Genomic DNA, 21,661 nt, shown 5'->3' on the forward strand with positions numbered 1-21,661 from the left:
GTGGTTAGGCAGAATCATCATTCTCTACCAAGCACGTCTCCAAGACAAATAAATCACATTTACCTTATTCGAATTTCTTCCTTTTCTGGAGAGTAGTGGGATCAGTATCAGAACCTAAATTATAAACTCCAAGTTTCATTTTAGAGAACAATTCTCGCCGATGAACTTCATCAGAGTCGGCAATAATTGCTTTATCTTTTAGTCCCTTGACATTCAAGAAAGACTTGAGATTATCTTGGGAATTGACACCACTAATTTCTTTGTCATCAATCCCTTTTTGCTCAAAAAGTAAGAACTTACGTTCAAACAATTTTTGCAACAAGTCCATGATCTCACTGCAATGACCATGTTTTCAACCCTTTTGGCTAATACATCAGGTATGCTTGCCAAAATGTGAAGACATATAGATTTGAAACCCACATTAAGTTATGTAGTTATGTAGTTATTCATGCATCATATATTATAAGTGTTATAACATGGCATTATGAAATTACAAGAGAGCATGTGCATGCATCATGAAATATAAGAGTTATATTTATACATGCAGTAAGCATATTCATGCATCATCTTTATATTATAAGCGTTATAGTATAAGGGTGTATGGAAGCATGTGTGCTTTTCGTTGCTTGGTTATATAAGTGCTATATAAAAGTAGCAATGAATGAACAATGCATGGAGCATGACACTTAGGCTAATTTGTAAAAGTTATGAATACCTTGTCTGTGTTTTCTTCGCGTTGTGATTGATTTTGGTTGTTTTCGGTTATAAGCATTATAATGAAAATTAGAACTAAAATCAATAAGAAAGAGTTATATCTGAACTTAGGTGAATTTATGGTTTAAAGGGATTTTAAAATTAGAAAATTAGATTGAGATAGACCTAAGTTCAAGGTTCTAATGGGATTAGCTACCTAAGGTTAATCTTTTAAATCAGTTTAATAGAATTAAATTGATTGGCATAAAAGATTAAAATTGTATATCTATAAGGGACCTTTTGTCTAAGACGGGTTTTGTCTAGGTTGGGGTATTTAAGCTGACGGAAACAGAACACCCCTACTTGAGAACCTACTTGGAAAAGTGAATTAGATAGATTTTCTACAAGCATGCGACAGTTGATCAAATACTTCGTTAAAGAATTTAATGAATGATGATAAAAAAATTGTTCAACTTTCCAAGGTAAACGTTACTCTTGGACAAACCTAAAAAGTTATTTATTAAAATCCTTAGCCGTGTTTTTTCTAAGTAAACTAACCCTAGGTTATAAATTACTCAGTGGGAGGAAGAGATATATATGATATGTCAATGATTCCACTCACGTTTCCCCCTGAATGTTCATGTTGTGAGATTCATACTTGGCCTTGTGGTGCCCTGGGAGCATCTCCCTTCGGATGGTGTTTGCATGAGTCAATATCAAGGTGGGCAGAAAGAGTTTTATAGTAAGTGGATGAAGGGTGTGTGTAAATATGTCCTGCGGTCTCCTTCATTGGTTCACACCGTGAGATCATTCATGCATTCCCTCGTGGCGCCCTGGGAACATCCCCTTCGGATGGGTTTTATGCAGTTGGTCAATATCAAGGTGAACTCTAGAAATGGATAGGGTCGCTTTAGTTTTTGCCCCAATTGGATGTTTTTCCTTCGGATTGGCTGCTTGGGGCGGAACTCTAGGGTCTAAAATGATGGGTCACACTGACGGGAAATTGGCAAGCAAGTTAATGATTTCTTGACCAAATCAATGATGGCTAGTCGTTATAGGAACAAGAGTTGTTTTGGTATTAATGACTGGTTGAGAATGTCTTAATTTAGAGGAAGGATAAATTGACCACCATTTGACAGCTTTTTCCTAAATATTTGAAGCGTCATTGCGAAACTAGATGTCACACGGGTTCATTTGAGTTTTGCTAAATCGTATGGGATGTTGTATGTTTTTCAATGAGTATTTTCTTAAAATCTAACGTACGTCAATGTGTTTGTTTTTTCAGCAACATGTTTGATTTTTCATTAAATGCCTCTAGTTTGACCCGTTACATATAGTGGAAAGAGTCCTTAAAACATATTTCGTGATTAATGACCTCGAGTTTGTCATGGTTGAGGAATGTCCTCAAGTCCCGACCCTTGATGCACGGCGAAGTGTTTACAATGCATATGAGCTGTAGATGAAGGCTAATTCATTGACCCGACTTCACATTTTGGCTAGCATACCTGATGCTTTGGTAAAAAGGGTTGAGAACATGGTCATTGCACGTGATGATTGAGAACATGGACTCGTTGCAAGAATTGTTTGAACGTCAATTCTTAATTTTCGAGCATAAAGGGATGGATGACAAAGAAACTAGTAGTGTCAGTTCCCAAGATAACCTCTAGGAAGAGAAAGCAAGTGTTGCTAACTCTGTTAAAGTTCATAGACGCGAAGTGTTCTCTGACATTGAACTTGGAGCTTATTTAGGTTCTGATAATGATCCCACTTGAAACTTGGAACTTGGAGCTTACTTTCCAAAAGAGGAGGATGTCTAAAGACAGTAAATATAATTTATTGGTCTTGGTGACGTGTTTTGGTAGAGAATGATGATTTTTCCTAGATCCTTGATTCGGTTGCTACTAACCACGTCAGTTTTTCCTACCAAGGATTTAGTTCCTAGCAAACGTTGCCACATGGAGAGTTAACTCCTCGAGTCGGTACTGGTGAGGTTGTTTCAACTGTTGCTGTAGGCAGGCTAAAGTTATTTTTAGACAAGAAACGTTTTCTATTATTGGATAATATTTTTGTAGTTCCTCATATCAAGAGGAACTTAATCTCGGTTTCTTGTCTCATTAAACAAGGCTATATCGTCTCCTTTTCTGGGAGTAAAATGTTTATTTTCAAGAATGGTATGGAGATTGGTTTTGGATCAATGGAAAATAACTTATATGTACTAAGGTCATTAGTCATAAAAGCCTTGCTTAATACTGAAATGTTTAGCACGATGACAACACCAAAAAGACCAAAGGTTTCTCCTAAGGAAAATGCCCATTTTGGCATATAAGGTTATGTCACATCAACTTCAATAGGATTGAGCAGTTGGTGAAATGTGGACTTCTAAAGAGTTTAGAAGAAAACTCCTTGCCGTGGGTGAATCATGCCTCAAAGGTAAGATGACCAAATGACCTTTTATTGGAAAAGGTTATGGAGCCAAGGAAACCTTGGAGCTTATACATTCAGACCTCTGTGGTCTGATGAGTGTTAGGGTTCAAGGTGTGTATGAATATTTCATCTATTTCATAGATGATTATTCAAGGTACGGGTATCTCTACCTATTCTAACTTAAGTCTGAAGCTCATGTCAAGTTCAAGGAGTATAAGGCTGAAGTTGAAAACTTGTTAGGTAAGAAGATAAGAACACAATGATCTGATTGTAGTGCAGAGTACATGGACCTCCAATTCCAGAACTAAATGATAGAACATGGAATTATGTCCCAACTCTCGGCCCTAGGTACACCTCAGTAGACTGATGTATCAGAAAGGAAAAATAGAACCTTGTTGGACATGGTTCGGTCTATAATGATTTATGCTCATCTTCCAAACTCGTTTTGGGGATTTGCAATGGAGACTGCATATTACATTCTGAAGAACATTCCCTCAAAATGTGTTTCTGAAATACCTTTTGAGCTGTGGAGAGGCCGTAAAGGTAGTTTACACCACTTCAGGATTTGGGAGTGTCCGGCCCACATACTTGTGACTAACTCGAAGAAGTTGGAACCACGTTTGAAAGTTTTCCTCTTTGTAGGCTACCCCAGGGAAACGAGGGGTGGATACTTCTATGATCCGAGTGAGAATAGAGTGTTTGTTTCTACAAATAGTATCTTCTTGGAAGAAGACCACATTAGGGATCATAAACCATGAAGCAAGCTTGTTTTACATGAGATTTCTAGTGAGACTACTGAGGGTTCAACAAGAGTTTTTGAAATGATTGACAGATCAACAAGAGTTGTTGATGTCGGTTCATTTAGTCAACCATCTCAAGAGTTGAGACTGCCTCAACGTAGTGAGAGGCTTATGAACCCGCCGGATTGCTACACGGGTTTGACTGAAGCTCAGAACATCATTTCTGATGATGGGCTCGATGATCCATTAACTTATAAGCAAGCAATGAAGGATGTTGACAAGAATGAGTGGATTAAAGCCATAAACCAGGAAATGGAGTCTATGAACTTCAATAATGTCTTAGAACTTATAGATCAGCATGATGGGGTAAAACCTATAGGATGTAAGTGGATTTACAAGAGAAAACGAGGTGTAGATGAAAATGTGCAAACCTTTAAGGCTCGACTCGTGGCAAAGGGTTATATCCAAGTTGAGGGAGTGGACTATGAGGAAACTCTCACCTGTTGTCATGTTGAAGTCTATTAGAATATTCCTGTCCATAGCCACGTTTGATGATTATGAGATATGACAAATGGACATTAAGACTGCCTCTCTTAATGGTAATCTTGAAGAGACTATCTACATGGCTCAACCAGAGGGGTTCATTCTTCCAAGAGCAAAGATTTTGCAAGCTTAATAGGTCCATTTATAGGCTGAAACAAGCATCTAGATCGTGAAACATTAGATTTGACAGTACGGTCAAATCGTTTAGCTTTTATCAGAACGTTGATGAGCCTTGTGTTTGCAAGAAGATCATCAACAGATCAGTAGCTTTCCTGGTACTGAATGTGGATGATATCCTACTCATTGGGAATGATGTAGATTTTCTGGCTAATATTAAAAGGTGGCTAGCCGACCAATTCTAAATGAAATATTTGGGAGAGGCACAATATGTTCTAGGGATCCAGATCATTCGAAATCGTAAGAACCAGAGGTTGGCCTTGACTCAGGCATCGTACATTGATAAAATGTTGATCAGGTACAGGATGTAGGATTCTAAGAGGGCTTTATTACCCTTCAGGCATGAAATCATTTTGTTTAAGGATCAGTGTCTTAAGACACCTCAAGAGGTTAAAAAGATGAGACGGATTCCCTATGCTTCAGCTGTTGGCAGCTTAATGTATGCAATGTTATGTACTAGACCTTACATTTGCTATACAGTAAGGATTGTTAGTCGTTATCAGTCCAATCCAGGATTAGATCACTAGACGGCAGTCAAAACGATCCTCATGTATCTTTGGAGAACGAGGGACTACATGCTCGTGTATGGAGATAAGGATTTGATCCTTACAGGATACACAGACTCTGACTTTCAGTCAGATAGATATTCTCGGAAATCGACATCAAGGTCAGTGTTTACTCTGAATGGAGGGGCTGTAGTTTGGCGAAGTATCAAGCAAGGATGCATCACGGACTCGACTATGGAAGACAAATACGTAGCCTTTTGTGAAGCTGCTAAGAAGGTTGTTTGGTTGAGGAAATTCTTTATAGATTTGGAAGTTGTTCCAAATATGTCTTTGCCTATCACTCTCTATTGTGATAACAACGAGGCTGTGGCAAATGCGAAGGAACCTTGGAGTCATCGTAGAGGCAAGAATATAGAACGGAAATATCGTTTGATCAGGGAGATTGTGTATCGTGGTGATGTGGTAGTCACGAAGATCGCGTCGGAGCACAATGTTATTGATCCGTTTACAAAGGCTCTCACGGCTAAAGTGTTCGAGGATCATTTGGAGAGTCTAGGTCTACGAGATGTGCGGCATCTTGTCTAAGGCAAGTGGGAAATGATACTGGGGTATAGAGTATGCCCTAGTTCATTGTATATTGTACTTGTTTTTTCATGTATTGTACATTAATGTCCTCGGCATTAGGATAAGTGGGAAATTGTTGGGATTGGTTTCCTAATTCTCCCGGAGTCTCGTAGTTTGTAAACTTTGTACACATTGTTATGAATAAAATAAGAGTTATTTTCTTTTGTATTTACTCATATCCAATAAACAAAAATTCGTGGTTATTGTATGTAAACTTAAGCATGTATATGAGATATACAAGTGGATCATGCCTTAAGTAATAACCTAAAAAGATTTGTAGTATAAGGATAAATGAGGAATACCTTATCCTGGTGACACTATGGATATGACCGAGGTTTACAAGTGTTGTGAACTACTACAGATGATCTGATCCTGACCATTCATATGGAGACATGCGAGCGGGGGTGTCCTATACAAAAAGTTTGTAAAAGATTGAACCACGAGATGATTAGTCTCTTTATATAACGTCGTTAATAATTGAGACTTACATTTCGCTAAAATGACCATAGGTGACATGACCTTAATCTTGAGTGAGTTGGGAACTCCTGCCTATAAGGGCGGTCCTTTAATTAGTATGGGTGAGAGTGGCTAGATTGCCAACTCAACAACCCTACCTTTTTGGGGATTCGTCTGATGGAGGAGCTGGGAACTCAGTTACACAAGACGAAATTCACTCTTTCCCCGAAGTAGGGGTAAGTAGATAAATTGCTCCTTTAAGGGCTAATTCCAGGTCTTGAACATAATGGCCACACCCTCTCTTTAGAAGAGAGGACTCAGTCATAGTAGGACTATGACTTATTGTTCATTAGAAGAATCAGTGGTACTTAAGGAATTAGATATAACTACAGGGACAAAACGGTAAATTGGTCCAGCTGTACTTATGAGCAATTTGTGAAGGTTCATCGCACTGTTGATTGGTTCTATGGACACAGAAATATATTTGTAGTGTGAAGATGGTAGCTGTTCAAGTATTTACATACCGTTGGAGCTTCAAACTACAGGTCCATGAGGTTTCTTTAGTAGCTCAATGGGTTCAAGTTGAGAATCAGATTTTGGGTTGATTTAAAGTGTTCAAATTAACAAGAGAAAATTCAATTATATGTGATATAATTGATATGATGTATTTGATATATTAATTAGAGGAATTAATATAAATATGATTTATATTAAATACCATAAAATAGAAAAAGAACTATGGTTTATATGTTTCATATGATGAAATATTAAAACTATAGGTTATAAATATAATATGATAAGTTGATTATCATATTTATTTATAATATATTAATTATATGATAATTAATTCTTTTTCTTTAATAACAGAATTGAGTAGGAGGTTATTGGAAGTTTTATGGTAACCGTGAGATAAAAAGAAAAATTGTTTTCCAAAATTCAAGAGTTGATTCATTCGGAAATAGCTCACGAAAAAGGCTATCAAGTAAAAAGTGTTTTTACTAAACGATAGCGTTGAGAGCATACACGATAGCTATGAGTTGACTATACGATAGTTACTCGTTTGATCGTTGTTACACGATTGAGTAGCAAAGTCTATACGATAGGCTTCATCTTCTAAATGATCGAGTGCATTGTCTATACGATAGACGGTCTTCATCTCCCACTTACTCGATCGTCTACCTCCTATTTTCCTTAATCCAAAATCATTTAGAGCCCACAACTCATGGATTCTCACACCGAGAACACCAAAGTAACACTTGGTGGTGTTTTAATTTGTTCATGGATCGAGTTGGACTCGATTGAGTTCGAGGAGCATCCAGTTATTTGTGTTGTTGGCTGTTTCGTTCATTGCGTTCGAGTGCATCGTTGGATGCATTGGACATTGATCGAGGGATACTTGAAGAAGAGTTCTTCAAAAGTACACATACTCCATCCCTTGTATCTTCTTGTAACATGCTGTAATTTCAGTTTATGCATAATCTTTTCATTTCCATTTTGACTGTAATTGTTTGTGTTCATTATGAATGGAATTTGTAACGATCCACTTTTGCTGCTCAAAAGATCTCTATTTAGATTTCCTTTAGATCAATGTTTACCCTGAATGGAGGAGCTATAGTATGGCATAGTATCAAGCAAGAATGCATTGCAGATTCTACCATGGAGGCTGAATATGTAGCAGTTTGTGAAGCAACAAAGAAAGCAGTTTGGCTTAGGAAGTTCCTAAGCGATTTAGAAGTGGTTCCAAATATGGACTTGTCCATCACCTTATACTGTGACAACAATGTGGCAGTATCCAAGTCTAAAAAACCTCACATCCACAAATGAGTACAACATTTTGAGAGGAAGTATCACCTGATACGGGAGATTGTGCAACGGAGAAATGTGATCGTCACAAAGATCGCCTCGGAGTGCAATATTGTTGATCTATTTATGAAGGCTCTCTCAGCTAAAGTGTTCAAGGGTCATCTAGAGAATCTAGGTTATGAGACATATACATTGTATAATCTAGGACAAGTGGGAGATGTGTAATGGGTATATGGATGCCCTAGTTTATTGTATTTATTTACCATAATCCCATTGTTTTGGATTATGATATTATGTACAACCCACTGACTAAAGTTTTAGTTCTAGTGGGAGTTTTTTGGATTTTATGCCCTAAAACTCGTAGATAGTAAATGTTATCAATTGACCGTCATTAATAAAGAGTTTTCAGTGTTAATTCAATAAATATTATTGATTGTGTTGTATTCTATTTTGTCTTAATAAACCTAAATCCAATAAACTAACATCCAATGTTGTCTTATGAGTTTTGAACTGTATGCGGAGACATATAGAGATCAATGTTCAAGAAACAAACTAAAGGGTCTACAGTATAAGGATAAGGCTGAGTACCTTATCCTAGTGACACTATAGATATGTCCCACTTTGTTCTTGATACAATCGCAATGATCCAATGCGTTCGTGTAAGTGACACGCGAGTGATGGTATCCTAGGCAATGAGTTTTCATAAGACAAGATCGCAAAATTTTAACCACTAGATGTAATACCGTTAATTAGTTTGGTTCATATTTTAATTGGATGACCTAAGTAACTTATTCTTAATCCTTAGTGTGTTATGAACTCCTATTCACGAGGGATTGTCCTTTGATTTATATGGGTGAGAGTGGCTAATTTGTCGACTCAATAAGCCTACCATTTTGGGAACGAGATCGAGTGAGGAGCTAAAACATAATAATACAAGATGAAATTCACTCCTTCTCGACTTCAGGGTAAGTAGATGAGTGTTCCCTGAAGTGGTGTCTCCGGGATTTGAACAAAGGCCCCTACCCTCTTATTGGACCGAGAGAGGTTTCTGTTTATTGGTTGGACTACAAACAAGTTGTTCAATAGAGGAGTACTGGTATTTAAGGATACAGAGGTAACCCAAGGGTAAAACGATAATTTGAACCAATTGGTTTTATGGACACTCGTGAAGGACTAACTTATTATTATTGGTCTATATCTGTGGACACAGAAATATATCTGTAGTGAGAAGAATGCAACTGTGGGTCTTTAGTGGAATGCACCCACAATTAATGAATATTGATTAATTTGGTTAATGAGTTTAGCCAATTAATCTCATATCATTGGAGCTTCTGATCTGCAGGTCCACCATGTCCTCTTGTTAGATCACTAAAGGATATTAAAGAGGAATGATTTGAATTGTTCAAATCAATTTGAGGAAATTGTATATTAATGTGATTAATATGTAATTGATTATGGATGTGATTTATAATTTAAATTAAGTTGGAGAGAAATATTTGAATGTAATTGATTCTTTATGAATCTACTTCACTTGAATTAAATATTTGAATGAGATTCAAATATTTAATTCAAGTGAAGTAGATTCATAAAGAATCAATTAATTAAATTAATAGAGAGGTGATGCACATAAACGTACGATGTTTATTTATGTTAACTAAATATATAAGCTAAATTAGATTTAATGTATAGATGGTTATTTAATTAATGTGCTAATTAATTAAATAAATGTTATTTAATTAATTAAGCACAAGGGTAAATAAGAAAAGACTTGGGAAAAGGGTTAATCCTTCTCCATATAAATTCTTCCTTATAGCCCTTTTAGGGCAAGAATTTCGTTTAGATGAGATTTACCTTAGCCACCAAAACACAAAATCCTATATACTCTCTCTAAGGAGAAATCTCTCTATCTCTTCCTCTTCCAATTAGTTGGATACCACCTATCATTCTATTGGAATCCTTGAGAATAACAAGGTTATTCTCGTAGTCATGTTCAAGTTCGATTTAGAAGAAGTTCATGCCAAGATCGAGAGGGTTTTTTCATGGAGCTCAAGAATCTTCAAAGGTAAGAATGACTCTCTCTTAGTTTCCCTTCTCCAAGCATGTTATTTCATATGTGTATCCTTCATATGTTTTGTTTTAGAATTTTTTTTTTTGTTTATTTAAAAATTGATTTTCGAGATGCAAGATGTTCACATACTTCCACTCGGGATTTGATCCCTATACGTAATACTGCTGCGATTTGACCGACTTACTCTAGAAGTAATGTAAATGAAATAAGTGAAAGCAAATACCTATATATTGAACATTATTTTATATAACATACCTTCAAATTCAGCATCAACATTTTCTATATGACATTTAGCTCAACCATAAAGAAGGACTCCATACGATCCAACTTCTACTCATAACACTGTAAGTGCTAACTACATTCACATGTCATCCCTATCCACTAACTGTGGTCCTTGCTGGTAGAAGTATCTCGGGTGATACACGCACCTAAGGGCATACTACAGGTGGTTCAGAAGTCTGTAAAACAACCACCTGTCATAGTATCGTCACCTGTCGTGGATTCATCACCTTGTTCTTGTAGGGATAAAAGCCCTAACATAGTGAATTAATCAAGACCTAACTCGAAATCAATTGATAAATTGAAATACCAATATACTGACAAAAATACAGAATAGAAAGGGGAGACCTAAAACCCTCAACCTACTGTAAATTTTCTAGGTTAAACATACATAACAAATGGGAATTCAATCCTATAGAGAAAGGAAAGAACACTTAATTTTATTGATGACTCGAATGGAAAAACGCCAATTCTTCTTAAGATTAAAAGCCAATTTGGAAACCTCCCTATTATCTGAGAATTTAGGTATTGGTTTGTGGGAACCAAAAATCTAACTAGGAAGAAAAGGAGAGAATTTCTTTTACACAGAACCCTTCTATAAACAGAATCACATCCCCTAAAACTTACATTTTGCAAGTATATTAACTAATGGAGAGGGAGGGGGGAGACCCCACGTTTTTGATAACTCCCCTACGTGGGAGTTATTATTTGATTTTAAAAATTAATTAAATAATTAATTTAAAATAATTGATAATTAATTAAATCTAATTTAATTAATTAATTATCAAATTAAATATCATATATTTAATTTAACCAACATGTGAATCATATTCAATTATATTTCTCTCATAATATATAGTTTTAATGTGCATTTAATATGCATTAATTTTAACCTATAGTTTTAAAATAAATCCAATTCATATTACTTTAATATTTGAATTCCTTTAAATATTTAATTCTCTCGTAAATTAATTTTGAATCATATCCAAAATTAAATTTATATTATAAAGTTTAACTAAAATATAAAATTTATATTATAATGTATCATTATACATTATACTATTTCCCTAGATGAATTTAAACATTTCAAACTCTATTCAAGATATATATATCAATTCCCTTTATGAGATAGGAAGGGGACCTTGTAGATCTACAGATCAGAAGCTCCAACGACATGAGATTAATTGGCTAAACTCATTGACCTCAATAAATCAATATTCGTTAATTGTGAGTACACTCCACTAAAGACCCACAACTTCACTCTTCTCACAGCAGATATATTTTTGCGTCCACAGGTATAGACCAATAATAGCAAGTTAGTTATTCACGAGTGTTCGTAACTCCAGCTAGGGTGAAAATCACCATTTTACATTTGGGTTACTTCTTTATCCTTAAGTACCAGTGCTCCTCTAATGAACAACCTATTTATGGTCCAACTATTAAACACAAACCTCTCTAGGACCAGTAAGAGGGTAGGACTCTTTGTTCAATTCCCAGAGACACCACTTAAGGGAGCATTCATCTATTTACCCTATAGTTGGGAAGAAGTGAAATCCATCTTGTATTATTATATTCCTATTTGCCCACTTGATCTTGTCCCTAAAATGGTAGGCATATTGAGTCAGAGAACTGATCACTCTCACCCATACAAATCAAAAGACAATCCGTTGTGAACAGGAGTTCATAATAGACTCAGGATTAAGACTAAGTTACCTAGGTCATCTCATTAAAATAGATACTTAATTAGTCAATGGAGTTACATTGGTTATTATGTCACGGTTTGGTCTTATGCAAACTCATTGCATAAGATACTCTCACTCGCATGTTACCTATACGAACGCATTGGATCATTGTATTTGTATTAAATACAAAGTGGGTCGTATCCATAGTATCACTAGGATAAGGTACCCAACCTTATCCCTATATTATACACCCTTTAGATTGTATCTTGAACATTGATCCTTTTATGGCTCCACATATAGTTCAAGACTCATAAGATAACCTAAGATGTTAGTTTATTGGATTTGGGGTTATTAAGACAAAATGAATTCAGTGCAATCAATAACACTTATTGAACTAATATTGATAACTCTTTATTGATGACAGTCATTTATTTACATTTTCTATCTAGAGTTTTAGAGCATAAAACCCAACAATTATTGATCCTCATCCTCAATTAGACTGCGAACAACATTCTTTAGAGGAGGAGGAGGCGTATTTACATACCCATATGTTGTCGGAAGGTCCAACGTATGATCGAAGTAGGCCATCTCCTCATTGATTGGAACTCGTCATTTATACGAGCTTGAATGTAAACAACAAGAAAAAAAATTAGAACCCTAAACCCTAAACCATATAAACCCTAAACCCCATAAACCCTAAACACCATACCATTATATAGAACTTAATGAAGTACGAGTTACCACTTGAGACCCAAAAACCTATGTTTGAATCACCTTTGCTCCAGGTGAATACGTGCAACTCCATCACATGATGCACAGTATTGCATAAGTGAAACCCTATTCGCTACCCATCTGCTAAGGGATGAAATTGTCTCCTATGCCCAAACCTACCAATTTAAAAAGCAAACATCATGGGTAAGTACATGATAAAGTCAAAGTACCAATAAAAATTATGATTAAACAAAATTAACAAGCCTGGAAAGGAAAAGAAAATCCGTATAAGTTGTATGACTTAGGCGACTTACTAATCGTAGGCTTCTTCTTATAAATTGCAACTTTCCCTTTAAGTGCACTTTGTAAGCTACTCAGAGTTCTTGTAAATATCATGTTGCCCCAATCATAGCTACAAAAATTCTCCCACACACCAATCAACCCTAACATGGTTCAGTCCATGTGTTGCCTCCATTCTCTTCTCGTCATAGCCAACTCAGTGAAATAGAATATAACCATCTTCACCACATCTTCATCACTCTCGAACTCATAATCTGGAAACTCCTTGTCTAACTCAATCCCATTCATGTTAGGTTTATCACCCAAGTACTACTTCTCAGCCTAAAATCTCTATCCTGATCAAACTCAACTATACGCTTGGGCCTATATCTCAAACCTGTCAATATCTTAAACTCCTCTTGCTCAAAAGAAACCTTCCTCTCCTGTAACTTAAAGCTAATGACATATTCCCTTTAAAAACTAACTTCATCTAAAAAATGACCAAAAACGTTTTCCTAAACATGTACAACTGGTTAGGTGTTACCTTATTCCTAATATTCAAGACTATTTTCGGCAGATAAGCACAACAAGTCAGATTTGCTAGAAATAGTCCGACATACAGATCTTAGGCACCAATGCCATCTGTCATAGAGACCACAAACCAAATATTGAACTCAATAACCAAATAAGAAAAACAACAACAAAATGTACAAATAAATTTGGAATATGCATTAAATCTCGGTGTAAAACAACTCGAGATTGTGTGCTAATTATGAAGAACTCAGGCCATTTACACCGACGTGCCACAAAATTAGGGTTTTGGTCCTATCCTGCATAAAATCTCAGGGATGATCTCGGGCCACATTTACCCCAAGATTGTATACAAAATGTCCATAACTCAATGGTCATCCACCCAATCTCGGGACACATTCAAACGATCTTGGGCCTACTTCATTGGATCTCTGCTGAGATTCAAATTGATTTCAATCAAAATAGGATGATGTATTCAGAAAATCATCAATAACAGATAACATACACGAAAAAAGGACCAAATATTGAAAGAAAGATAGTATCCAACCCAGATTTCTCATATATTTCAGATAGACTCTAAAACCCTAACCAAACTCTAGTCTAAGATGAAACCATAGGCTAAATGAAAGATATAGTGAAATACCTCTATAATAAGGAAGCTTCAGGATGCAAATAACCATGGAGAAAGAAAATTTCAAAGCGAAAGCAGGGATATCTCAGACGAGGTGAGAGTTGAAATGATTTCCGTGTATATGAAAGGTTTTTTAAAGCATGGGTATTTTCGTCCTTTCAAGCGTCTGGATACTTTGAATTCATAACGTTTCAAATCCATAGACTCGATTTGGCTTGAGAAGGTCAAAAAAAAAAAAAAAAAAAACCATTTTGATGAGCATTCAAAAAACGTACTATCTTTTAAATATGAAAAGTAAAAGTGGATTATTTTAGACAATTTTATGAGATGACATATCTTGAAATAAGAAAGAAGGTTGCGTAATAAACCAATATAAAATGCCAGTTATCTTCTTCACCACGTATTTGCCAAACCCCTGATTCTCTCTTTTCTAGGGTTTAACCAGTTCTTCACCTTCTCTCCTCCTTCTTCCGACGGCTTCCGCTCCTCCTACGCCGTAGAATCATGTCACTTTACCGCTTCCTCCTCCGCTCTCTCCACCGCTCTTCAACCTCTCCCTCAAATTCCCGAACTCTTACCATTGGTCCTCTGAACCACCATTTTCAGGAGCCGATTCCACCGTCTCCCATCTCCCTCCTCCATGCCCGCTCATTTGCCTTTTCCTCTGCCGAAGAAGCTGCTGCCGAAAGACGCCGTAGAAAGCGCCGTCTTCGTATTGAACCGCCTCTCCATGCACTTCGTCGCGACAACTACCCTCCCCCACAGCGTGATCCCAATGCTCCTCGTCTTCCTGACTCCACATCCGCTCTTGTGGGGCCTCGTCTTAACCTTCACAATCGTGTTCAATCCCTAATTCGTGCTGGTGATCTTGATGCGGCTTCTGCGGTTGCTCGCCACTCTGTGTTCTCGAACACCCGGCCGACGGTTTTCACTTGTAATGCTATTATTGCTGCTATGTATCGGGCTAAGAGGTATGGCGATGCGATTGCACTGTTTCAGTTCTTCTTTAACCAGTCGAATATAGTTCCCAATGTTGTGTCGTATAATAATTTGATTAATGCTCATTGCGATGAGGGCCGTGTTGATGTGGGTCTTGAGATTTATCGTCATATTATTGCAAATGCTCCGTTTAGTCCTTCGGCAGTGACTTATCGGCATTTGACTAAGGGGTTGATTGATTCTGGGAGGATTGAGGAGGCTGTGGATCTTCTGCGGGAAATGTTGAATAAAGGGCATGGGGCTGATTCGTTGGTTTTTAATAATTTGATTTCCGGGTTTTTGAATTTGGAGAATTTGGAAAAGGCGAATGAACTTTTTGATGAGTTGAAGGAGAGGTGTTTGGTGTATGATGGAGTTGTAAATGCTACGTTCATGGATTGGTTTTTTAATAGAGGGAAAGAAAAGGAAGCCATGGAATCGTACAAGTCATTGCTTGATAGGCAATTCAAGATGATTCCAGCGACTTGCAATGTGCTGTTGGAGGTTTTGCTTAAGCATGGGAAGAAAACGGAGGCTTGGACCTTATTTGATCAGATGTTGGATAACCACACTCCACCAAATTTCCAAGCAGTTAATTCAGATACGTTCAACATAATGGTTAACGAGTGCTTTAAGCTCGGCAAGTTCTCAGAGGCAGTAGAGACTTTCCGGAAGGTGGGAACTCAACCAAAGTCTAGGCCTTTTGCTATGGATGTTGCAGGGTATAATAATATCATTGCAAGGTTTTGTGAGCAGGGAATGATGACAGATGCAGAGACTTTCTTCGCTGAACTTTGCTCGAAGTCCTTGTCCCCTGATGTCCCAACTCATAGAACACTGATAGAATCTTATTTAAAGATTGAGCAGATTGATGATGCATTGAGAGTTTTTAACAGAATGGTCGATGTTGGTTTGAGAGTTGTTGCTAGCTTCGGAAATAAGGTATTTGGTGAATTGATTAAGAATGGCAAGGCAGTTGACTGTGCCCAGATTTTAACAAAAATGGGAGAGCGGGATCCTAAACCGGATCCCACATGCTATGACGTTGTGATTAGAGGACTATGTAATGAAGGTGAGCTGGATGCTAGTCGGGAGTTGCTCGACCAGATAATGAGGTATGGTATCGGCCTCACTCCCACACTTCAAGAATTTGTTAAAGAGGCATTTGGAAAGGCTGGTCGGCATGAAGAGATTGAAAGACTGCTAAATATGAATAGATGGGGACATGCTCCATATCGCCCCCCCTCTGGTCCCCCGAGAATTTCACAATCGCAGGTACCACCTCAAATGGGACCACCTCAAGGATCCCCTCAAATGACCGAACCAAATTGGCGACCTTCCATAAACCCTCAAGCTAGAGGAAGTTATGCCCCTTCATCACCTCAGATGTCAGGTTCCAATTATTTTCAATCGGGATCAGATCAAATGATGAGACCGCAACAACCATCATCCGAACCAACTCAACTGGGAGCACCTCAAGGACCCCGCCAAATGGTAGAACCAAATTGGCAACCTTCCATAAACCCTCAAGCCAGAGGAAGTTTTGCCCCTTCATCACCTCAGCTGTCAGATCCTAGTTATTTTCAAACTGGATCAACTCAAATGACAGGTCCTAATTATTTTCAATCGGGATTAGCTCAAATGACGAGATCACAACAGCCATCATACGAACCACCTCAAATGGGACCACCTCAAGGATCCCCTCAAATGGCAGAACCAAATTGGCGACCTTCCATAAACACCCAAGCCAGAGGGAGTTATGCCCCTTCATCATCTCAGATGTCAGGTCCCAGTTATTTTCAGTCAGGATCAACTCAAATGGCAGGTCCTAATTATTTTCAGTCGGGATCATCTCAAATGACAAGACCGCAACCACCATCATCCGACCCGCCTCCAATGGAAGAACAGTATCACTCACAACAACCCCCTCAAATGGCTGGCCAAGGGGTAGCTTGATTCTTAAAATCCTAAGTTATTAGAGGATGCTCTTGTTAAATTTTGACTGAGTTGACAGGCAATATGTGATCAATTACTTACTGCTACATGTTCCTTCTGTCAGTTCACCTCAACTTTCTTCCATTCAAAGTTTTGTTTTTTTAGTACAAGGATTTGGTTATATGCATGGTGTTTGTCTTAGATATTGTGTTTACCTGGTATATCAAGTTGGTTTCCTCTTGCACTATTTAAACTCACAAAATAATCAATAGTATTTTGATCACTTTTTTCTTTTTTTAATGGAAAAAACATTCCATTATAATTCCATTAATTGTATGAAATTACAAAAGGGTAATAAGATTTATGAGATATTACGTAATGTTATTCCACTGTGATGTACAAAAGGTGATCTAAAAATTCAGTGTAGATTCCATTCATTCCAAAATATTTTGATCCACAATAGTTTGAAACATTGTTACACATTTATAAGAATGGAGTAAGAATGGAATATGATCTGAATGCAGGGGCGTAACTTCTACCAGCATCCTACATATTACATTGGGAGAATCTAAGAGTACATTCTACATTTGTTTCTGCTTCAAATTGCATTGACAAATTTATCATTTTCATCCTACTTTTGTGATTTTCACACTGGTGAACTTATATGTTCTGGAGTGAATCAGAGATAAAATCCTAGTTGGTTTCTATGCCATTCAGTAAAAAGCAGAACTTTGCTTTAACTTGAATATGATACACAATCATGGAAAATAGTTTTACTTTCTTCACAGAAGGAATAAAACAGAGTGGATATCAAGGCCTTCATTGCAACTCTCCTATCAATACAAATCTTAAACAATAGATGAGAAATTTAAATAGAGCAAAATGGTCAATGAATAGAATAATATTGCTACACTTGATTCTTTCCTTCTTTGAAGGATTCAACTGTTGTCGAGTGTTCCTCGCAAAAGGGGAACTCAAATCTGTGAACAAAAAGCTATACAATTGAACCAAAACTGAATCATTCCTCCGTCCATGTAGTTGGGCAACTATAACAAAACGTGCCACCAAAGCTTAGGAACTTGGTTAATCCAACCCCCCACCCTAATAAAAGAGAAGAGAAGAAAAGAACAACAGGTGTCAGATTTTGACTAGAATGTTTAAAATTTCAATACTGATGAAGTGAGGTTAAGCAAGGACTCCAGGGTAGATGGAGCAAACTTCCGAGCAAAGAGGTAACAAACAGAAGTGATCTCTGAATTATATAGGCACTGTGTACCATTATTTCTTATAGACTCCATAAGACTCTCAGTAATGTTAGCTGGTCCATACATTGCAGGATGGGGACCTCCCATCGACCAATCAACCCAAGTTACCGTGCGATTTGAATTCAGAGAACCGTGAAACATATTCAAGTATGTTGGGATATAGTGTTCATCTGGGTAGCAAGCAGGCTTACAGAACTTCTTAAACAAAGTGTAGTATTTGGTGTCTGCAACAATATAAACAGCTAGAGCACGGCTGAGTTCAAACCACTGGGAGCCTTTCCGCCAATGCTGGAGCTTGATATCTGGAAGCATGTTGCGACTGTAGCGACCACGTCCGTATCGGGTTGGTTCATCATATGATTCTACAAAACTGTGGTCAGAGTTTATCAGATATTTGTAGACAGTTTGAAAGTTGTACACTGGGATACAACTCTCAGAAAGCAGGACAAAACGCTCATTTGAGAAGTCGAGTAGGGCATTTGCTAGAAGCCGCCTCTCGGCATCAGCAAGCGATACCGAACCCCAAGAAACATGCTGCAAAGAAAATGAAAGCAATTGGATAGGGTCAATGCGAAATTGGAGAATCTGAAAGCAAGGCTGAATTTCTGTTTCTAGATCGTTAAAACATTTGAAAAGAGGTTATGTAATCAGAGCCACCATATAGAACTTTTACAGAGTCAAATAAAATTCAGGATTACTACTGACTACAGGCATAAAGACAATTGTCTAGGATATTATCTCAGTTCAATTTTCAACAGTTTCAAAGAACCAGTGTTCCAAAAACATGCGATCATTGAGCCATTATTTTAAAAGCTTCAATACTTTTGCACGTATGGCTTCTAACACTTGCAAGGGAACCCACATTATTTTCAAGGTTCATATTCCTTATGATCAAAGTTTTCCCATTAATTAGGATCTAGTATTTACTTCTAATTGATCTTTCAAAAGAAATGAACAGAACTTACATATTACGTAGGAAGGGCATCAAAAAGATGAGGTAGAGAAACAACATAAGCTGCTTGTTTAGATGTCATTTTCAAACCATCATTGCCTAGTTGCTATCAGTTTAAACTACTTAACAAGTAAAGCTAGGATGAAATTTCCAGCCTCTGTTAAAGGATAGCACAGCCGCAAACTACAGATTTACTTCAACAATCACTTAGATGGAATTTTGCTTTAAATCCTACAGTAGTTTGACATGGCAGACAAAAGAATCATCACCCATCTTTCCATACATGTTCGCATCAAAATCCTTAGGTCTCAAATTAACTTGTGCACTCATTCTTTCTTTTCGATATCATGGAGGACACATCTTTTTATCCTTCAAGGTTTAGTGTTGCAAAACTCAGTAAGATTTTAAAACCATGATTTCAAATCAATAAACTTAAGTTTAGGCCTTTATACTGAACACATATTGATGTTGCCTAAAATTTCAGGAGGTTTTTTTTGTATGCCTTGTATTCTTTCATTTTTTCTGGATGAAGGCAGTTGTTTCTATTAAAAATCTAATCTGTAGTAATATGTCACTATGACATTGCAGACACTGATTAAACTAGCACATGGCAGCAAGAAAGTAGAATGGTATAATATCAATACTAAACAGATTGAAGAAAGAAAAAGAAATACCTGGCTGGGGATTTGCCGTCTGTAGAAAACAGAGCTACTGGACACATTTAGCTCATAGCCTGGAAGAGCATGCACATAAATAGAAAACAGCTTGTCATGGACAGAAAAGAACCTCTCCCATAATGGTAGCATGGGCAGAGGGCCTCTAGTCAAGAACATGAAGGCCACTTTTGGCACCCTTTTGAAGGGATAATAATTCTCTTTCTTTGACACCATTGAAGCTCTCCAAAAAAGCTCATCATCAGACATAGCATGAGTCAGATTGCGTGGATGGATAAACATATGGAAGCTAGAACAATCCCTTCTCTCACATATGTCTGAACCACTACAGTTCTCCTCCACCCGAGTAGTGGGAACCGAAAAGTGATTGATAAGAGAGTAAAGCTCAGTCTGTGAGGTGAAATACCTGCTAATGTGAGAAGTTGTCGCTAATCCAATAACAACTCCAGCCACAAAGACAACCAAAAATGAAAGAATCTGCATCAGTTTGAGCAAACCAAGGTGCTTCTCTCCTTCATCCTTGTCCATCCTACACCGAGGCATTGCTATTGAGGCTCCCAAAACAAGAAAAAAACAGAAAGCACAAACAGAATCTTCAGTTTCCCAGTTTTGATCCTCCCAAATCCTATTCAACTACACAACAAACACATAAAGGGCATAAGTTAAATACCCATAAACCCACCGCCCAATACCCAGTTTCCTAGATTGATCACAGGAAGATTGATGAACTGTGTGAAATCTACCAGAGTTCAGACATTCAAGGGAAACCCAAGTTGAGAAAACAATGGAAGAATCGTAATGTATGATCAAGCAAGAACTAGAAGACGATTTTGCCAATGCCCACGAAAACAACAAACATCAGAACGTGATCTTCTCAAATGGGCATAAAAGAGCGCAATAACAGAGCAGGAAAAAGGAAAGAATGCAATGGAAAAACCTCAAGAACAGTGGGTTTGAATCCCCAGCAAAGGATCGAGCAATAAACGATCTGAAAACGAAAAACAGAAGGGAAAAAGGGGAACAAAAGGAAGATGAAGAAGAAGAAGTTGGAATCACATTTGAAAGAGATGGGGGTAACTCAAGTTCGCATCGCTATCGAAACAGAGAGTGAAAATTGAGAAAGGGGGTGGGGTTGGTGGGCGCACTGTGATTGGGAGAAGAAGCCAAATGAATGAAAATATTGAAAATAAGCAATGGAAAGTGAGATTTTAGTCTTTCATTTTTTTTTCTCTTAGCGGAATTTTATGTGGAATTATTATTATTATTATTATTAGCATTTTTTAATGATTTTGGAAGGAAAAGACTGTGATGTGTGAAACGAGAGCGCTCTTATCGCCGGGTAGAGCCGAATCCGACGGCGCCTCTTTCCATATAAGAAAGAAACAGCGAATAATATAATACAATTTTCTAATTGCTATTTAAGTTCAACCATGTGTCACATTTAATATCCCTAACACATATTATATATATTTTATAGGAAATTTTTAGCCGGTGTTATTTTTATTATAAATAAATATATGTCCTTTTTCAAAACTAATGACATATATAGAATATTTGAGAAGATACATTTACCTTTTTTTCCAATTCCTAAAATAACCTTCTTCTCCCATAGTCTTCTTTATAGTTCTTCATGTTGTATTCTTCCGCATCTTCTTCATGTTGTATTCTTTAGCGTCTTCTTCATTGATGTTAGCCCTTCATTCTTTCGTT

At 37.1% G+C, this 21,661-nt stretch overlaps 2 protein-coding genes across 2 annotated transcripts; one reads left to right on the forward strand and one right to left on the reverse strand.

Moving 5' to 3' along the window:
• The first annotated feature begins 14,519 nt into the window (after positions 1-14,519).
• LOC120091178 (pentatricopeptide repeat-containing protein At1g10270) lies at positions 14,520-17,304 on the forward strand. Its single transcript, XM_039049080.1, has one exon. It carries the CDS (start codon positions 14,652-14,654, stop codon positions 17,079-17,081), a length of 2,430 nt encoding a protein of 809 aa, XP_038905008.1. The 5' UTR covers positions 14,520-14,651; the 3' UTR covers positions 17,082-17,304.
• Positions 17,305-17,870: 566 nt separating this feature from the next.
• Positions 17,871-21,308, reverse strand: LOC120090288 (glycosyltransferase BC10). The gene is made up of 2 exons (XM_039047862.1): positions 19,952-21,308; positions 17,871-18,859 (listed from the first exon to the last, which is right to left on the reverse strand). Exons 1-2 carry the CDS (start codon positions 20,492-20,494, stop codon positions 18,218-18,220), a joined length of 1,185 nt encoding a protein of 394 aa, XP_038903790.1. The 5' UTR covers positions 20,495-21,308; the 3' UTR covers positions 17,871-18,217.
• Positions 21,309-21,661: the final 353 nt, after the last annotated feature.

Source organism: Benincasa hispida, chromosome 11, assembly GCF_009727055.1.
Source record: "Benincasa hispida cultivar B227 chromosome 11, ASM972705v1, whole genome shotgun sequence".
In the NCBI taxonomy this organism is placed as follows: domain Eukaryota; kingdom Viridiplantae; phylum Streptophyta; class Magnoliopsida; order Cucurbitales; family Cucurbitaceae; genus Benincasa; species Benincasa hispida.